Genomic DNA, 21179 nt, shown 5'->3' on the forward strand with positions numbered 1-21179 from the left:
GGGGGAAGGGAGAGAGGGGCAAGGCATCCCCAGATGGCAATCAAGGCGTTTGGTAATTAGTGTCAGACTTGGGCTGAGGACGAGTGTCTTTTCAAAATCGGTCCTTGAGCTATGGAGTCAGTCACTCACTCACTCAGCCAAGATTTCCAACACCAACAACGTGCCCCAGCAGGACACTAGGCTCCAAGACATACAAACACGGACAGGACACGCGCAGTGTGATGGAGGACACAGACACCAGCAGAGCATGCTTAGTCGCTCGGTCATGTCCAAGTCTTTGCAACCCCGTGGACTGTAGCTTGCTGGGCTCCTCTGTTCATAAGATTCTCCAGGCAAGAATACTGGAGTGGGTTGCCATGTCCTCCGCCAGGGGATCTTCCCCACCCAAGGATCGAACCCATTGCAGGTGAATTCTTTACTGTTTGAGCCACAATGTTGCTGTGCAGTCCACATCCAGGGTAAGGACCTCCAAGCGTCATTGTGCACTCCAACAGTTACAACATAGTCATAGTGAGGCTGGCGCCCTGGCCTGTGGGTTTTCATTTGTAAATCATTCATGTGTACTACTGCAGTAATGCATTCTATACATTATCAATTTTAAAAAAATAATTACTTCTTTGGAGAAGTGTCTGTTTAGTTCTTTGGCCCATTTTTTGATTGGGTCGTTTATTTTTCTGGACTTGAGCTGCAGGAGCTGCTTGTATATTTTGGAGTTTAATCCTTTATCAGTTGTTTCATTTGCTATTATTTTCTCCCATTCTGCAGGCTGTCTTTTCACCTTGCTTATAGTTTCCTTTGCTGTGCAGAAGCTTTTAATTTTAACTCAGTCCCATTTGTTTAGTTTTGCTTTTATTTCCAATATTCTGGGAGGTGAGTCATGGAGGATCCTGCTGTGGTTTATGTCGGAGAGTGTTTTGCCTATGTTCTCCTCTAGGAGTTTTATAGTTTCTGGTCTTACATTTCGATCTTTAATCTATTTTGAGTTTATTTTTGTGTATAGTGTTAGAAAGTGTTCTAGTTTCATTCTTTTACAAGTGGCTGACCAGTTTTCCCAGCACCACTTGTTAAAGAGACTGTCTTTTCTCCATTTTATAGTCTTGCCTCCTTTGTCAAAGATAAGGTATCCATAGGTGCATGGATTTATCTCTGGGCTTTCTATTTTGTTCCATTGATCTATATTTCTGTCTTTATGCCAGTACCATACTGTCTTGATGACTGTGGCTTTGTAGTAGAGCCTGAAGTCCAGCAGGTTAATTCCCCCAGTTCCATTCTTCTTCCTCAAGATTGCTTTGGCTATTCGAGGTTTTTTGTATTTCCATACAAATTGTAAGATTATTTGTTCTAGCTCTGTGAAAAATATCGTTGGTAGCTTAATAGGATTGCATTGAATGTATAAATTACTTTGGGTAGTATACTCATTTTCACAATATTTATTCTTCCAATCCACAAACACGGTATATTTCTCCATCTATCAATGTCCTCTTTGATTACTTTCAGCAGTGTTTTATAGTTTTCTATGTACAGGTCTTTTGTTTCCTTAGGTTTGGCTAACAAACACATGAAAAAATGCTCAACATCCCTCATAATCAGAGAAATGCAAATCAAAACCACAATGAGATACCATTACACACCAGTCAGAATGGCTGCTATCCAAAAGTCTACATTCAATAAATGCTGGAGAGGGTGTGGAGAAAAGGGAACCCCCTCACACTGTTGGTGAAAATGCAAGCTAGTACAGCCAATGTGGAGAACAGTGTGGAGATTCCTTAAAAAACTGGAAATAGAACTGCCATACGACCCAGCAATCGCATTCCTGGGCATACACAGCGAAGAAACCAGAATTGAAAGAAACACATGTACTCCAATGTTCATCGCAGCACTGTTTATAATAACGAGGACATGGAAGCAACCTAGATGTCCATCTGCAGACGAATGGATAAGAAAACTTTAGTACATATACACAATGGAGTATTATGCAGCCATTAAAAAGAATACTTTTGAATCAGTTCTAATGAGGTGGATGAAATTGGAGCCTATTATACAGATTGAAGTAAGCCAGAAAGAAAAACACCAATACAGTATACTAACGCATATATATGGAATTTAGAAAGATGCAAATGATAACCCTGTATCAGTTCAGTTCAGTTCAGTTCAGTCGCTCAGTCGTGTCCGACTCTCCGCGACCCCATGAATCACGGCACGAGACAGCAAAAGAGACACAGGTGTATAGAACAGTCTTTTGGACTCTGTGGGAGAGGGTGAGGGTGGGATGATTTGGGAGAATGGCATTGAAACATGTATATTATCATATGTGAAACGAATCGCCAGTCCAGGTTCGATGCATGAGACAGGATGCTAGGGCTGGTGCACTGGGATGACCCAGAGGGATGGGATGGGGAGGGAGGTGGGAGGGGGGTTCAAGATGGGGAATACATGTACACCCAGGGTGGATTCATGTCAATGTATAGCAAAACCAACCAATATAATATTGTAAAGTAATTAGCCTCCAATTAAAAGAAAAAAAAAGAATTACAAAAGAATGAGATCTCATACACATGAATGGAATTTCTAGAATTTTCTTCAGCACCCCCATGGTTTCTGCACCTTACTTTGTGGACCTCTGCTCTAGACACCTTGCAAAGATCAATTCAACCTCTGTGGCTCTGAGAGCAGCGATTACATCTCAGCATAACTTTAATGATTCTTATTTTTGTTTTTTGTGTAGGCTGGCCTGTGGTTTACAGGAGACGAAGATATCAAAATTCCAGAAAACCCTCTTGAACCCCTGCCATTCAATAGGCAGGAGCATCTTATAGAGGTAATTACTAAGATCTTTTTTAAAAAAGTGTGTGTATCACCATATCACGGTAACACTGATCAGTTTCTTGTGTAATTAGTCTTAGACTCCATCCCCATCCCCTGTTCCTTTAATGTATTTCCAAAGTGCAGAGTTTAATATGCAACCAGGTGGCACTAGTGATTAAGAATCTGCCTGCTGATGCAGGAGACACAAGAGACTCAGTTTCAATCCCTTGGTCAGGAAGATCCCCTGTAGAAGGAAATGCCCAACCCACTCCAGTATTCTTGCCTGGAAAATTCCATGGACAGAGAAGCCTGGTAGGCTACAGTCCATGGGTCACAAAGAGTCAAAAAGACTGAGCAACTGAGCACAAGGCAGCAGGACAGAGGAGTCTGGAGAGGAGGCAGGGGTCAAAACCTTAAACAGTCCTCCTGTTAACTCCCTGTGAGATCTTGGACAATATCATTAAGCTCTCTGGGCTTCACTTTTCTCATCTAGCAAATCAGCTGTTACTGAGCATATTCTTCACTAAAGGTCCTTACAATTGTAAAAGCTTTGGATAAGAACTGCCTTTTACCAATATATGCCTTTGTTAATTTCTCCTTGATTTTGACTAACTCATGTAACATTCCAAGAGTTTGCATACCCATCATATTATTATATCATCAAAAATATCGTCATCAGTATTGGGTTGGCCAAAAAATTCATTTGGGCTTTTCATTCATGTTATGGAAAAACCTAAACAAACACTTTGGCCGTTAACTTCTATCATTAGCTTCTATCCCTGAGGCCACAATAGTATATGCTGCTGCTGCTAAGTCACTTCAGTCGTGTCTGACTCTGTGTGACCCCATAGACGGAAGCCCACCAGGCTCCCCCGTCCCTGGGATTCTCCAGGCAGGAACACTGGAGTGGGTTGCCATTTCCTTCTCCAATGTGTGAAAGTGAAAGTGAAGTCGCTCAGTCGTGTCCGACCCTTAGCAACCCCACGGACTGCAGCCCACCAGGCTCCTCCATCCATGGGATTTTCTAGGCAAGAGGACTGGAGTGCCTTGCCATTGCCTTCTCCAACAATAGTATATAAGATCTTAAAATCTGAAAACTATTCTGACTTCAGTATAAATGTTAAAAATATAAAACTATATCCAACACAATCAAGTTTGATAAGATATGAGAAACATTGAATGGTAAATTTGGACATGACAACAAACTATGTGTATTGATTAATCAGTTCAGTCAGCCATTAGTGTAAAATTGCAATGCAAAATTGAACATGACTTGTAACATGAAAGTGAGCAATTCTCTTCCATTGGATGCATATTTCAAGCATCTCTGCTACATTCTAGCTGGAGAGTCGGTAAAAGAAAGGGGTCAGGAAGTTACCAAAAAAGTTCAAAACATGAGGCTGGCAGTTGTGGGGCAGCTTTTTGTTTTGGTTGGTTTTGATTGTTTTATAACTGGAAGACTAAGTTCAACTCTCCTATAAAGCTTTGGAAAGCCTATCTATATATAAATAGGTTCTTCATTCCGTGGGAAGAGGCCAGTAGTCTGAATAGGATGTCAAGTATAAAGCACTTTCCTTTTCTGCGAGAAGTTGTTAGAAATGTCCATCACAGCAGAGCCTTTCAGTTGCTCACGGAGCTGCTGAAAGCAGGAGGCAGCCTATGCTGATCAGCCCTGAGGACAACAAGGCAGGGAAGCCAAAGAGGCCTCTGGGTGCCAAGGAGGGGTGTGGCTCCCATCTGCTGCTGCCCAAACTGCTGGAACAAAGTGTGCAGGGGAGGGTAGAGGCAGGACCACAAAGTCTGAGAAAGGTGTGCTCTGTGGGGCAGATTCATTGGAAAAGACCCTGATGCTGGGAAAGATTGTGGGCAGGAGGAAAAAGGGGCAAAGAGGATGAGATGATTAAAGAGCATCTCTGACTCAGTGGACAGTGAGTCTGAGCAAACTGGGTGAAGGACAGGGAAGCCTGGCATGCTGCGGTCCATGGGGTCGCAAAGAATTGGACATGACTTAGCAGCTGAACAATAATGGGGCAAAGGACGGCTGACAGATGTGTATGAGAGTGTGTATGTAGTGTCCAGAGGACAGAAGGGAGTGGAATTTTCCATGCCTCTCTGTCCCACAGACTGGATGCTCAACATTACTTAAATCTCAACACCCTTCAACTAGGACTAAAAGCACAGATGCCATGGCTGACAAGCTGTGAGGTCTTGATGGAGTTACCTAACTTCTCTGTGCCCTGGTTTTATTTTCATCCTTTGCTGCTGGGGTTGTTGTACAGCATGAGTTTGTATGCTGTATGTTTTTAGAACAGTGACTGGCGCACAGTAAGCCCTATGTAAGTGTCAACCAAACAGAAGCTAACCACGCTAACCCTACATGGTGAAACAATGCTTAATGGTTAACATCCTAAAGAAGTTGCACAAAGGGAAAACATAAAACAATATAATAAGTTTACTTTTTGGCCATTATTAGAATAGTGAAGACCAAATTGGGGGAAACACCCCATAAAGAGGAACTCTAAGGGTCAGGATCCCTGGGCTATGCTCCAGTTCTGCCAGGAATCACTGTAGGACCTTGAACTGTAGATTCTTTCACCTGCCAGGGCCTCTGCATCCTCTTAAGAGGGCTTAAGAAGAGGGCTTGGCCTATAGTCTAGGGCCACACTCAGCTCTCCTGCTTTGTCACCTGTATTCTCTATGATCCAGGACTGGCAGGGCTCCTGGAGATAGGTCATTATCACTGTCCATGAGTTCAGATGAGTTCAGTTTTACCCAGGCACTGGGTAAAAGGTCTCTTTACATCCAAAAAAGGACCCCTGAGACACATCTGTGTTGCAGACATCATTGTCTCCTGACAGTGACCCATGCACTTCTTTATAACTGATGAGGTTCAGCCATGTCCTGGCTCCCCAGCTGGCCACACAATACCAAGTTTTAAAAAAATCTACCGGAATATCCTGAGAAAAGGCAATTTAATTTCATCATACTCAAATTCACACATTTTTTGGTCATAATCTCTTCTCCACGTCTTCCATCATGAGAAGCTGATGATCTCACTGAAGCTGCTGGCTCACCACAGTGAGTTCTAGGTCTTGTTTTTGCTGACTGTATACAGTTTCTCCATCTTCGGCTACAAAGAACGTAATCAGTCTGTTTTTGATATTGCCCATCGGATGATGTCCATGTATAGAGTTGTCTCTTGGGTTGTTGAAAGAGGGTGTTTGCTATGACCAGTGCCTTCTCTTGGCAAAACTCTGTTAGCCTTTGGCCTACTTCATTTTGTACTCCAAGGCAAACTTACCTGTTACTCCAAGTATCTCTTGACTTTCTATTTTTGTATTCCAATCCCCTCGGATGAAAAAGACATCTTTTTTTTGGTGTTAGTTCTAGAAGGTCTTGTAGGTCTTCATAGAATCCGGTCAACTTCAGCTTCTTCAGTATCAGTGGTTGGGGCATAGACTTGGATTACTGTGATGTTGAATGGTTTGGCTTGGAAACAGAGATCATTCTGTCATTTTTGAGATTGCACCCAAGTACTGCATTTGAGACTCTTTTGTTGATTATGAGGGCAGCTCCATTTCTTCTAAGGGATTCTTGCCCACAGTAGCAGGTATAATGATCATCTGAATTAAATTTGTCCATTCCCATCCATTTTAGTTCACTGACTCCTAAAATGTCAATGTTCACTCTTGCCCTCTCTGTTTGACCACTTCCAGTTTACCTTGGAATTTACAATTGACCTAACATTCCAGTTTCCGATGCAATATCATTCTTTACAGCATCACTTTTTTTTCACCACCTAACACATCCACAACTGGGCGTCATTTCCACTTTGGTTCAGCCTCTTCATTTCTCCTCTCTTCCCCAGGAGAATATTGGACACCTAACGACCTGGAAGGTTCATTTTCTGGTGTCATTTCTTTTGCCTTTTCCTACTGTTTTTGGGGTTCAGAAATACTGAAGTAGTCTTTCATTTCCCCCTACAGTGGACCTTGGACTATTACCATTTGTTGAAGGCAGGCTTGTGTTTTGAAATACTATCTATTTGATAACAAATCCCAAGAGTCTATTTCAACCCCAAACCTCTCTCCCAAACATTAGACTCCTAAACATAGCTGCTTATTGGACATCTCCACTTGGATGTTCTAGTAGACATTTCAAACTTACTGCATCCAAGTCTGAGTCCCTGACCTCCCATCTCCACCACCCTATTGCCGTGTCTTCACCTAGAGCCCTCTCCATCTTGGTCAGTGGACATTCTGACCTTTCTATTGGTCAGGCCAAAACCCTAGAGTCATCCCCAGTTCTTTTCCTTTTTTTTTTTCAAACTCTCACATCCAATCCTTTAGGAAGCCTTGGTAGTTCTACCGTCAAAACACAGGGTTGATTGGTTCCAGGGCTGGCTGCTGGCAGAATTATCTTGTAGGACTGAGAACTGCAGCTCCGAGAGGCTGCCTATTGTTCCCTGCCACATGGCCTTTTTACAGTTTGAGATTTGCCTCTTTACCAGCAGGAGAGCATCTCACTGGCTTCAAATCTCTAATCTCTTCCTTAAGACCTTCCTTAAAAAGAGTACTTTTTAAAACACCTCACATGATTAAATCAGGGCCCAAGTTTGGGGGTCTCTTTTGATTAACTCAAAACCCACTGATTAAGTACCTTAATTGTCTGCAGAGTCTCTTTGCCTTTACTCCTGGGAATGACTTTCTCATCACATTTAAAATCCCTCACACTCCAGGGGAAGGGGTTATACAAGATATGTATTCAAGGGGGTATTCCAGGGGGCGGGAAACTTCAAAGCCTTTTTAGAATTCTCATAACAACATTTTAAATGATCTTAAGAATATAGCAGGCCTTACCTTTTTTATATGTCTCATCCACTGATTTAAAATCAAGCCTGTGTAATTAGAGAAGGTGTTCACATATCAGTTCACTTTATTTTTTCACATCTTCCTTCAATATATCATATTCAGCCTCTTTAATAATAGAAATAATGTGTTGCACCTACATAGCATTTTCAAGAGCATTGCAGTGGAAATAATACTAAAGGTCAAGGATCCATATGAAAGAAATGGAAGATAAGCATGAAAGGACAATGCCATAGTTATCTATTGGTGTCAACACTCTTCTACCCCATGTCCTGCTGGAAATCCCTGAGGACTTCCAATGACGAGTGGGAAGAGGAAATAAATACAAGGTCCTGAAGGAACCCAAAAGCTGGATCATGACTCTTGAAAAATCTAAGGCTGCCTGACCATCTGAGCCTGGCTCTGTGCCTGCTTACAGCAAATACTCAGTAAACTTTTGATTAAAGTATGACTGAATGATTGAGCTTGCAGAGTCCATTGACCTCAAAAATTCTTTTCTGCTTCATAGCATAACTTTAGTTTATGCTATGAAGTTTAGTTTGTGCTATGCTTTAGATTTTAGTGTTTTCCTATTAAGGTTATTTTTCTTTAAATTTGTATTAGATTTGTCAAATATCAGGACTTTATTTTTCCAATTTGTCATGGGTATCTAATTGAATTTGCTGATAGTTGTAAGGATTGCTAGTAATAAAGAATGACACAATGTGTAAAACAGATAGCTGGTGGGAAGCTGCTGTGTAGTGTAGGGAACTCAGCTTGGTGCTCTGTGATGACCAAGAGAAGTGGGATGAAGGGGTCGGGGGGAGGCTCAAGACAGAGGGCACACAGCTGACTCACACTGTTGTACAGAAGAAACTTAGCACAAAGTTGTAAAGCAATTATACTCCAATTAAAAAAATTTTTTTTTAAAGAATGACATGCTATCTCTAGATCTAGACACTTGCTTCTCAAAGTGTAGGTCAGAGCCAGCAGTTCTGGAATCACCTCAGTTCAGTTCAGTTCAGTCGCTCAGTCGTGTCCGACTCTTTGCGACCCCATGAATCACAGCACGCCAGGCCTCCCTGTCCATCACCAACTCCTGGGGTTCATTCAAACTCATGTCCATCGAGTCAGTGACGCCATCCAGCCATCTCATCCTCTGTTGTCCCCTTCTCCTCCTGCCCCCCAATCCCTCCCAGCATCAGAGTCTTTTCCAGTGAGTCAACTCGTCGCATGAGGTGGCCAAAGAATTGGAGTTTCAGCTTTAGCATCAGTCCTTCCAATGAACACCCAGGACTGATCTCCTTTAGAATGGACTGGTTGGATCTCCTTACAGTCCAAGAGACTCTCAAGAGTCTTCTCCAACACCACAGTTCAAAAGCATCAATTCTTCGGTGCTCAGCTTTCTTCACAGTCTAACTCTCACATCCATACATGACCACGGGAAAAACCATAGCCTTGAGTAGACGGACCTTTGATGGCAAAGTAATGTCTCTGCTTTTTAATATGCTATCTAGGTTGGTCATAACTTTCCTTCCAAGGAGTAAGCGTCTTTAATTTCATGACTGCAATCACCATCTGCAGTGATTTTTGGAGCTCCAAAAAATAAAGTCTGACACTGTTTCCACTGTTTCCCCATCTATTTGCCATGAAGTGATGGGACCAGATGCCATGATCTTAGTTTTTTGAATGTTGAGCTTTAAGCCAACTTTTTTACTCTCCTTTTTCACTTTCATCAAGAGGCTCTTTAGTTCCTCTTCACTTTCTGCCATAAGGGTGGTGTCATCTGCATATCTGAGGTTATTGGAGCTTACTAAACATGAAGAAACAGGCCATCTACTAAACATCCAGAAAAGAAAGAAAATGTGAAAGTCGCTCTGTTGTGTCCAGCTCTTTTCAACCCAGACCAGAATACTGGAGTGGGTAGCCTTTCCCTTCTCCAGGGGATCTTCCCAACCCAGGGATCAAACCCAGGTCTCCCACATTGCAGGCAGATTCTTTCCCAGCTGAGCCACAAGGGAAGCCCAAGAATACTGGAGTGGGTAGCCTATCCTTTCTCCAGGGAATCTTCCCGACCCGGGAATCGAACAGGGGTCTCCCACAGCATCTAGAACCATCTACTTAATTAGTTTACATTTTTAAAAGGTTACTAAACACACATGTTTGAGAAGAGCCAGTCGGCTCCCGGAATAGAAGTCCATAGGTATTTAGGTGTGTCCTGTGTGTCCCAGGGTTTGGCCTGGGCTTTGCCGGGTCCCAGAGGATGATATTAGATCCCCAAGCACCAACTCTTCACGCTGTCAAATGCATGAGACAATGCGTCTAGAACTGGCTGAAAGCTCAGTCATTCAGAATGTGGGAGAGACTTGCTGAAAAAGCTGGTATTCAGTGATGAGCACACTCTTCTTCTGTGAGAGTCCTCACTGGAAGGAATCACATTACATCAACAGATTAGGGAGTTCAGAGTCAAGTGGCTGAAACAAGGAGGCTAATGGCTGGAGTCCCAGTGGCTTTGGGCATCGTGCCCTCCCCTCTCCCCACTTCCTACAGAGAGGGTTGCACCAGAAGCTTCATGATTGGAAGTCAGGGCCAGTGTGTCAGGATGGAGTTGAGGATGGACAGAAGGGTCCTTGCTCTCTTTTTCTACCTAATATGCACCACTTTAATTAGCACACGTGTCTTGTCTGTCTCTTTTCAAGCCCATGGACTGTAGCTCACTGGGCTCCTCTATCCATGGGATTCTCCAGGCAAGAATGGGCTGCCATTTCCTACTCCAGGGGGTCTTCCTGACCCAGGGATCAAACCTTCATCTCTGGGTCTCCTGTATATATATATACACACACACACACACGCACGAATACTTGTCTTCCTCTTTCTGACTTACTTCATTCTGTCTAATAGGCTCTAGGTTCACCCACTTCATTAGAACATCAGAATTTTTAGAACCCTACTATTTTTTTAATATTTAGCTTACTTTTCAGTTAATTCCATTCATTACATGTTAATTTTAGTAATTCAGTCCTCAGAAAATGACCTTATTCCAAAACTCCTGGAAAGAGTCTTCATTGCCTGTGAACCCACTGTCTACCTGATGGTTTGCATTTTCTCTCTGGCTGAAATTCTTTTTTGTGTGACAGTTTTTCTTTAGGTTGTTTGCTGACTGCGAGAAGGATCCACCCCAGCTTGACTACACACAGATGCTGCTTTATTTTGCTTGCCATCCAGACAGTACAGAAGGGGTCTACAGGGCCCTCAGCGTGGCCATTGGGACTCACGTCTTCCAGCCAATTGAAATGCCTAGTCCTGTTGCAGAAAAGGTAACTGTGTTCCAGAAATGAAATAGCATTGGGATCTGGAGGGGATCCCAGAAGATCCGGAACTTTTCCTCACACAGTGCTTTACTAGGTCTTGGATAGACTTGGTTGAACTCAGTTGGATTAAGAACTTGGGGTCAACTCTCCAAAAAAAATGCTTTGGTAGTAAAATCCAAAATTTGCTCAAAATTTCTCGGTGGAACCAAAATTGCTGTGTCAGGGACAGACTTTATTTTCCATGAAGTGCTAATCCTGATAAATGAGAATGAACTGGGTATTAATCCAGGCTATTTGTCACACTGTGTGGATATTCTATGTAAAACAAGTTCAATCTTCAAACATATACCACAGATTTGTAACACTTGATAGGGTTTCAGGCCCAAACTTGGCCACCTAAGATACATGGGCAATCTTTGTGTCACCTGCCTCCAGGGACAGAAAACTTTAATGTCCAATAAAACCTGACATCCCACCATAGATTTATAAAGGGTTAACATTTCCGTGGCTTTGGTGGAGGGGGGGAGCAGGGCAGATAAAAAAGTCTCTGAACGGGGTACTAACTTATGAGGTGCCCACTGGTCTGACTTTTTAGTCTGCAGCAGACCTTGTGAGGTGAGCTGTGGCCCTCATGGTGGAACACTTTCCTCCATTCTTCTTTGTGGGCACGGAGGGCAGAGGGAGACTATGCGTCCAGACTCCTCAGATATCCCAGCCACAGTTCTTTTCCTTTCATACAAAAACTATGCTGGGTTTTCTGAGTAAAAATGGGAAGCTCCTGTGACAGCTTTCATACCCCAAAAGACATAGACCCTCTCATCTCCCAGTGTCAGCCCTAAGCGAATGTCCAGGAGGACATCCTACCCCTTCTATCAGGACCAGGATAAGGCTGGACTATTGTCTAGGAAGCTGACAGCTCAGGGCTGTTCACCCCAATGCTCTGTCAATGCAGCATTAACACTGACTCAACAACACAAAGTTCAGCAACGAGTTATTGTTATTCCCACTGGAGAATGCTGTCTTCCTAGACCATAGGAGGACCGCTTACATTTTCCCAAATAAATGACAAGCCAGATTCGGTCTGCCTTCACTTGGGACTGCTTTTGCCACTTTCCCAGGGCTTCCTAGGTGGCGCTAGTGATTCAGAACCTGCCTGCCAATGTAGAAGACAAAAGAGACAGAGATGCTGCGGGTTTGATCCCTGGGTTGATCCCGTGGAGGAGGAAATGTCAAGCCACTCCAGTATTTCTGTCTGCGAAATCCCATGAACAGAGGAGCCTGGCAGGCTACAGTCCATGGGGTCGCAAAGAGTTGGACAGGACTGAAATGACTTAGCACGCACACACACAGGGGTGTTTCTGCATTTCTGTATGGATTGGGCCTCCTTCACTTGTCTCTGGCATGGTTCATGACCTACCTTTAGGTCACTATGAAATGTCTGTCCTCTAGGAGACCTTCCCTGACCTGGAGTGGTGACAGCACCCTGCCTGTGTTCCCAGAGCTCCCTGCACTTCCCCCTTCACAGTAACCCTCACAGATAACTGCTTTACATGGTCAGCTTCCATTCTGGGCTCTGGGCCCCTGGTGGTCAGGGAAGGGCCATATGTCTTGTTCTGCATCCCCAAACCTGCATTCCTGAACCTGAATTACTGCTATAGAGCTCAGTAAACACATTTCATTGAGTGGAACAATCAATTAACTCACTATTAGGTTTGTAAATTATACCCTTTGTGTAGTCCTGTGATCTGCAACAGAGAAGGCAATGGCAAGCCACTCCAGTACTATTGCCTAGAAAATCCCATGGATGGAGGAGCCTGGTAGGCTGCAGTCCATGGGGTCGCTAAGGGTCGGACACGACTGAGCGACTTCACTTTCACTTTTCACTTTCACACATTGGAGAAGGAAATGGCAACCCACTCCCGTGTTCTTGCCTGTAGAATCCCAGGGACGGGGGAGCCTGGTGGGCTTCCGTCTATGGGGTCACACAGAATCGGACACGACTGAAGTGACTTAGCAGCAGCAGCAGTGACCTGCAAGGGTTACACATCCAGTTGCCCATATTCATACAGGGCTTCCCTGGTGGCTCAGACTGTAAAGAATTTCCCTGCAATGCAGGAGAACCTTGGTTCAATTCCTAGTTCAGGAAGGTCCCCTGGTGAAGGAAACGGCTACCCACTCTTCTTGCCTGGAAGATCTCATGGACAGAGGACACAACTGAGTGACGGACATGTTCACTATACAAGAAAGAATGGGAGGACGAGGGAATGACGGCCCAAATACAGAGGGAGCACAGAATAAAAGACAGATTAGCATGGGGCTTTCCTGATCCAAAGAGGGGTCTGTACCTTCTTTATTGCCCCATCTGTGTCTTTGCTGTTGCTGTTCCCTCCACCTGGAGCACCTGCCAGCTCATCTCAAAAGGTTCAAGGACTCTTCAGTATCCAAGGCCTATTTCCTACACCAGCTCATTCATGAAACTCCCCCTGACACAATGAGCACTCCCTCACCTGGGCCCCATTTATATCCAGATCCTCTCTGGCAAGACTGAGAACCATCCCACACATCTAGGCATTTACTCAATTACTTATCCAGCACCTTGGTGACTTTGGAACTACCCTTGATCTGGGGATAAAGCAAGTGAAGTGAAGGCTAAATCAAATGGTGATGAATGCCACAGATGAAAAAGAAGACATGGGGAAATGCAGGAGCCTGGGAAAGAGTTGCAGTGTTAAATAGGGTTATCACAGAAGGTGTCTCTGTGAAAAGACATATAGGCAAAGGCCCAGAGAGGTGAGGGAGAGAGCCTTGCCCATAGATGTCTGGAGGAAGAGCATTTAAATGAAGACTGCAGTAGAGGCAGAAGACCTCATGTGGGGCCGTGCCTGGTGTGTCCCGAAGAACCCCAAGTCAGCACTTGCAGAGCACTAAGCTGGAGGAGAGCAGCAGGAAAGGACGGGGATGGGGAGAGGACTCGAGGGCCATGGAGGGACCTTGGCTTTGGCTGTGCCAAGACATGTGATGAGAAGGCACTGGAGCAGGGTCAGTTCGTTTAAAATGCATGCCCACATGCAACAGACTGCAGGGAGCACAGGAGGGAAAGAGGACTAGTAAAGGAAGCAGGCGGTGGGTTAGCTATTGACGCCGACTGCTGTTATTTCTACTGTGCACTGGAGATAGCTTGCGACCCCTCTTTGCGTCCTCTAAAGGAGCAAGCGCTCAGCAATGCACATAGCAAGTGCTCCGTGAGTGTTGGTCAAAGGAAAGAAAGAGAGGAAGAGAGCCAGAAAGGGTGGACTCCTGTCTCTGAGGCAGAGAGGAGGAGAGCAGACATTCCAGAGGCAGAGGCAATAGCAGGTTCGGAGGCTGCACCGCTGCTGCTCAGTCGCGTCAGTTGTGTCCAACTCTGTGCGACCCCATAGACGGCAGCCCACCAGGCTCCTCCGTCCCTGGGATTCTCCAAGCAAGAACACTGGAGTAGGTTGCCATTTCCTTCTCCCAGAGGCTGCACTGAGTCACCAGAAAAACCTGGAGAAGGCAGCCTGCGCTAGAACGGTTGCCATAGCAACAGACAGCTGTCTGGGTGAGTAGCAGCCAGGCCACCTAGCACCAGCACCTTAAGAGGCTGCATCCCTCCTGGCCTTGACCCCTGAGCTAGTGCTCGCCCAGGAAGCAGCTCCCTGGGTTAACTTCTCTCAAGAACTCTTTTAAAGTCCAAGGATGCTGTGCAAGAATTCTCCCACAACCACTGCACAGCAGCGAAGAAACCAGGGTGGGGGCAGGTCTGTCACATGCCACACACACAAGCCTGCTCCTGGCTGGGAGTGAAGCGTAGGAGCTTTTGACATACAGGTCCCACCGCCTCCCCCATTCTTGTCTCCTCCTAGCTCTCACCATCCTGCCTCCAATTATCCTGCTGCCTCTCTGTGCACTTTCCAACTGTGTTTTAGTTTCCTGGGCAACCTGATCCCAGGAAGTTAAAGTGAGCCTGCTCAGAAACAATACCTCTATCAGGTCTGTGTTCACTCCCAAGATATTTAATCAGGTCTCGGTTTTTCCTTTCCAAATAAACAACTGGAAATCTTCCCGATATTTCATTCTTCCACACTGTATTCTTCTTTATACGCAGGTTTATTCAGTGTGGCACAGACCTCCTATTTAAATCCACAGCTTCTCTGGGTAATTTAAAAGAAGCTCGAGAGTCAAGCACTCATGAGCAGGCACTAGTCAATGTGAAACATCAAAAAAGTTGATGTTTGTTCCTCCTCACCTATGGGATTCGGGGTTATGATATTGGAATTTAGTAAATTATGAGCTTGAACCACCCACGTTTTGAGAGTCTTGTTAAAGCATCTTGACAGGTGGGTTGAGGCCTCGGGGTTCAAATAACTTAAATGTTCCTCCCATTCTGCTCTTTGATGCTTTGTTCACATTAGTCCGGAGGACTGACCTTCTGTTCTGCCTCTGAGATGTGGGGAACTAAACAGATTGAATGGTAGAAATGCACACTCAGGCACCATTCCGAGGACATGTTGTTGGGAGTCCTCAAGGGCCGCCTCTGAGAGTGTGACAAAGGGCTTGCCAGCCCCACAGTCTGCCTGCTGCTTAGAAGATAATGTGACTCACACAGAGTTTTGATTCCTCTAATAATTGCTCATTCAGAAGCCTTGGCTTTTCTCCAAATCGGCATGCCTGGTTTTGTCCATACACCCACATCCACAATCACGGTCTGTTGGGGAGTGCCCCCTCCCGTGCACACCCTGCAGTCCCGCCAGGAGACTGAACTGGCTCCTTCGGTTCTAATCTTGGCCTCCCTTCTCTCCCTCCCTTCCCACTGAACCACTAAATCTATTCTGTCCAACCTCTTAAAGAGCAAAACTAGCAAATGCTTATAAAGTGTCCTCTGACCTATTAAGACCTAATGACATAATGCCATTTGAATGACATTCTTCATTCAAATGTTTAATTTGTTATCTTTTGGCTAAAATTTTTAAATAAATATCCATTTATCCCATGATGACAACATCAAGCCTTTGAGACCCTGGGCCCTCTCTAGTTCCAGAAATGGTGAAGAGAGACCAGGTTCTTGCTCTTTAATTTTGGTATCGCCCGCTCTTCCATCCCAGCTCATCACGTGCTCACCCACAGTTTCTGTCTGAATAGAAATCCACGCATTCTTCATTCTATCCACAAGACGTTCTATGTCTCAACACTGTTCTTTTCACCACACTGAACGTTCTGTCTTTCTGGGGGATTATTGATGGGAAGCCAGTGTGATGATTCCCAAGCTTCCTAGGTAGAGACAAAAAAAAGTGAGTTTCACATTTCTGCCAAGTAAATCAATATTACAGTTGTTTAAAATGGAGAAGAGGCTAACTGGATAGGTAGATAGATAGATCAACAAGGAAGACTAGATAGATAGATATACTCAGTTCCAAGAACTTCAAGATTAGATTAAATTTCCAATTTAGCAAAGGATACAGAAACTCAACTAAAGCAAGGTGACCACACAGAATTAGGGCAAATGAGAAGGCAATGGCAAGCCACTCCAGTACTCTTGCCTAGAAAATCCCATGGATGGAGGAGCCTGGTAGGCTGCAGTCCGTGGGGTCGCTAAGGGTCGGACACGACTGAGCGACTTCACTTTCACTTTTCACTTTCATGCATTGGAGAAGGAAATGGCAACCCACTCCAGTGTTCTTGCCTGGAGAATCCCAAGGACGGGGGAGCCTGGTGGGCTTCTGTCTGTGGGGTCACACAGAGTCGGACACGACTGAAGTGACTTAGCAGCAGCAGCAGCAACCTGTCTCCATTGCACCACCCTCCACCCCTACACATCCTTCAGAGGGGCTTATGATGACCAGAGGCTTAATTCTGTGCTATGGTATAGTCTTTTTACACATGGGACTTCAGTGGCTATTTGGAAAGACCTTCTATGATCTATTGCACTTAATGCTTCTACTGAATTGAGTATGTACAGGCAATGACACCCTCTTCTAATTTTAAGCCTAAATTACCATTTTTCCTTCCTCAGAATAAAGGAGAACCAGTCAAGTGTTCTGTGACATCGGGTCAGTCAACATTATGAAAACACTTATTTTTTCATGGCAAATCATTGAATATTTATTACCTCATCATCAGAAACACACACACATTTATTACAATAAATATTATAAATACAAATCTACTGTAGAGAACTTGCAAAGTACAAAATAAAGTAAAAAGTAAATCACCTGTTTGACCAATCAGAGGTAACTACTGTCTGTTCTTTAACATATCGGTTTCTCTTCTTTTTCATTAATAAGTATTAGATATATAAGGAAATGAGGACCCTGGTGTATTTTTTATTTGCATTGTGTTCCCTCTTTGCGCTTATCCCATGTGTTTTTTCCCTGTCATTTTCACTGTCATTCTAAACTACAGTGCTCATAGCAGCATAGCATCCCATCACAGGCCAATACTATCATTGATGTCACCATTCCCTGTTGTTGGAATCACAGGTTTTCTATTTTTGCTGTAAGTAACACAGGATGAACATCCATATACAGAAGCCTTGGTGCACATGTATATTTCTTTAGAATCAGTTGCTAGGTCAGTAATTACTGGGTCAAAAGGTAGGCAATATTTTTCAGGATTTTGATACATAAGAAACTACATCAGAAATAATTTACTCTTTCCCATATTCAGAATGCCAGTGTTCTTGCCTGGAGAATCCCAGGGACAGGGGAGCCTGGTGGGCTGCTGTCTATGGGATCACACAGAGTTGGACACGACTGGAGCGACTTAGCAGCAGCAGCATGCTGAGAAGGCCAGCATCTAAATTCGTGGCTCTTGGCCAAGTTTCAAAGAGCAGCGATATGAATCCCAATCTGTCTGTATTCAATCTGTTTTCTATTTTACCTTCTGAATGCTTCATTGAGTTTAACATCCAGTATCCAAAGGCTCTCAAAGTTTCTCCGAATCTATCAAACGTGAGAAATTAACCTGCCACAACCTCTAGACTGCAGGCAGTTTCCAAAGAAAATCCTGTCAAAAATCTAAATTCACGTGTAAAAGTTTGACAGAAGTCACACAATTCATTTCAGTGTTCTTTTATTGAGTAATACAGTGTATCTGGGGCTTGCCAGCTGGCGCTAGTGGTAAAGAACCTGCCTGCAGGAGAGACGCGGGTTCCATCCCTGGATGGAGAAGATCCCCTGGAGAAGGAAATGGCAGCCCACCCCGGTACTCTTGCCGGGAGAATCCCACGGACAGGGGAGCCTGGTGGTCTGCAGTCATGGGGTCGCCAAGAATGGGACATGAGTGAGGGCACTTAGCTCGAGTACGTACAGTGCATCTGAAAGAGTGATAAGCAAACCCGTGCATGAAAGTACATAACACTTACCCTACTCTAAGGCCTCTGTAAAGGACCAGCAGAATCGATCTAGAATTTCGACATGAGTTCCAGTGCAGCCGGCATATTCTACTTCTTTTCTCTCTATTCTTTTTACTTTATTATTTTTTATTGCAGTATAATTGATCTGCAATGCTGTGTTTCAGGTGTACAGCAAAGTGATTCAGTTAAACATACAAATATATTTTTCAGATTCATTTCCCTCATAGGTTATTACAAAGTATTGAGTATACAGTAGGACATTAGTTATCTATTTTATAGATATATTCCTGTGTGTATGTTAATTGCAAACTCCTAATTTATCCCTCCCCCACCCTTCCCAGTTGGTAACCACTTTTGCTTCTGCTTGCTGTTGTTTCTGAGTTGGAGAAGGAAGAAAGACTTGTCCTATTGTCTGGCATATTCTGTCTTTAGGCTTAGTTTGGCTAGTGTGTGGTGGTTGCTCAGTCGCTAGGTTGTGTTCAGCTCTCTGCAACCCCATGGACTGCAGCATACCAGAAGGCATTACTATCTCGAGGCATAAGAAGTTCGGGATGAAATTGGTGTTTTCTAAATATCTCTATTACTGGAAAAACTTCATCTTCTCTTTATTTAATTGCACAGACCTCTTCCTTTACTGATATGAGTCCCATTGAGGAATATCCTGAACTCGAGGACAATTTTATGAGTGAGGAAAGGGAATTGCAAGAGGACGGGGAGGAAAAGGAAGAAGAAATCCCTGAAAATGCGAATACGGAAATGATTTCCATGGAAACATTACTCCAAGTGTTCCGAGGAGGAAATGAAGTACTGGACGCTAACAGATTTGCCAGTCACCAAAAGATAGAGAACATTTATTTAGAGGTAGGTTGGGTTCTTTCATTAAAGGGACCATCTATACCCAAGAAAATGTCCATCAATTTTGAATGTATGGTCATAGAATTTCTCCTGAAATGTCTCAACGTGTAGAAATTATGATGATTCCTTTAGTAAATAAAACCATTTTTAACATCATCAGGATCATAGATTTAATTATTTTTTTTCTTTTTAAGAACTTCATAAAAGTATTTCAAGACCTAGGTTCCAAGAACCTCGAGCCAATTGAAGTTGCTGTTCTTCTGAAGCATCCTTTTATTCAAGACCTGATTTCAAGTTATCCAGACTATAAGATCCCCGTGAGTATTACCCAAAGATCCTAATACAGTCTTTTATTAAAATTGTGATTATAATTTTATTTTATTTTTATTGGAGGATAATTGTTTTATAAATGTTGCGTTGTTATATATATATTATATATAAATATACATGCATATGTATGTATGTATATCCCTTCCCTTTGTGAGCCTCCCTGCCCCTTCGCATCCCACCCCTCTAAGTCATCAGACAGCACCAGGCTGGGCTGTCTGTTATATAACAGCTTCCCACTAGTTACCTGTTTTACGCATGGTAGTGTACATATGTCAATGCTACTTTCTCAATTTATCCTACCCTCTCCTTCCCCCACTGTGTCCACAGGTCCATTCTGTATGTCTGCATCGCCATTTCTTCCCTGTAAATAGGTTCATCAGGACTGTTTTTCTTGATTGTCTTAACATAGTTGAATTCAGGTTCAGGGCTTGGTGGGATAATACAAACATGGAGGAAGAGAAGGAGGGAAGAAGCTGGACTAGGCTAGACCAGGGTATCGGGAAGCTAAGCTAGTAACAGCATCAGGCCCCAAAGGCCAGCCCTCAGTAGCACAAGGGCCGTGAGTTCAGGCAGAGTGGAAGTGACTATCAGTACACGGGTACTTAGCACTATCAGTATATGGGTAATATGATTAGTACCACCAATAGGACCGCCAGTACTAGGGATAATACCATAGAGCTGCCCCACCAGGACTCTGAGGCCTTGAGTGTACCACAGAAGGCTGGAGGTAGATGGTAGTGAAAGCTGGATGGTAGTGAAAGCTATATTCATGTTCTGCATTATTCCAGCCATCAAATGACCCTGGCCTATGACTGAAGAGCGTGGGGAATAGAATCCCCCTGCCCAAGAGAACAAAGGAGAGCCTGATCCCCAGCCAAGCGCTGGTTTATTCACCAAACTCTCATCGCGGTACACATTGTTGTTGTAACTTGTGCAGTGACCGCGCTCCTGACAGAAGGGATAAGGGTTCCATCAGAGAAACTGTTCAGGGTGGGAACACTGAGGACCAATCCTAGAGAGGCTGGACCAAGTCAGCAGAATAAAGGAAGGGAGAGAGGAGGAGCTGGGGCTCAGAGCTCACACCACCACCTCGCACATCAACCACACACGCTGAATGAGCATCTACCTGGAAAGTGCCGGGTCCCCAACAGCAAGGCTACGGAAGGCCGGGGGCGACCACCTTTCAGAATGTGGCAGGTTGCTGCAACCTTCTCACAAGCCTCACACACTTAACAGCGTGCAGCCTCCTTATTTGGCTTCTGCGAATGGTTTATTGGACTACAGAGAGTTAGCTGAGTTTTTGATAAAAGTGCTCTCACTTTGATAAGATGCAAGTGATCTAAAGCTGATCACCGAAGAATTGATGCTTTTGAACTGTGGTGTTGGAGAAGACTCTTGAGAGTCCCTTGGACTGCGAGGAGATCCAACCAGTCAGTCCCAGAGGAAATCAGTCCTGAATATTCATTGGAAGGACTGATGCTAAAGCTGAATTCTCCAATATTTTGGCCACCTGATGTGAAGAGCTGACTCATCAGAAAAGATCCTGATGCTGGGCAAGATTGAAGGCAGGAGGAGAAGGGGATGACAGAGGATGAGGGGGTTGGATGGCATCACCGACTCGATGCACATGAGTTTGAGCAAGCTCCGGGAGTTGGTGAT

General features: G+C 44.2%; 1 protein-coding gene across 1 annotated transcript in view; it reads left to right on the forward strand.

Moving 5' to 3' along the window:
* Positions 1-21179, forward strand: part of SPEF2 (sperm flagellar and cilia associated 2) — a 201730-nt gene that overhangs the window by 175346 nt on the left and 5205 nt on the right. Inside the window, exons 32-35 of the mRNA XM_055422187.2 lie at positions 2726-2818; positions 10790-10969; positions 18957-19196; positions 19385-19507. Coding sequence (XP_055278162.2) covers positions 2726-2818; positions 10790-10969; positions 18957-19196; positions 19385-19507 — 636 coding nt within the window. The remainder of the gene's footprint in view (positions 1-2725; positions 2819-10789; positions 10970-18956; positions 19197-19384; positions 19508-21179) is intronic.

The sequence above is a fragment of the Moschus berezovskii genome, chromosome 18 (assembly GCF_049115385.1).
Source record: "Moschus berezovskii isolate FMDL1 chromosome 18, NW_MosBer_1.0, whole genome shotgun sequence".
NCBI lineage: Eukaryota > Metazoa > Chordata > Mammalia > Artiodactyla > Moschidae > Moschus > Moschus berezovskii.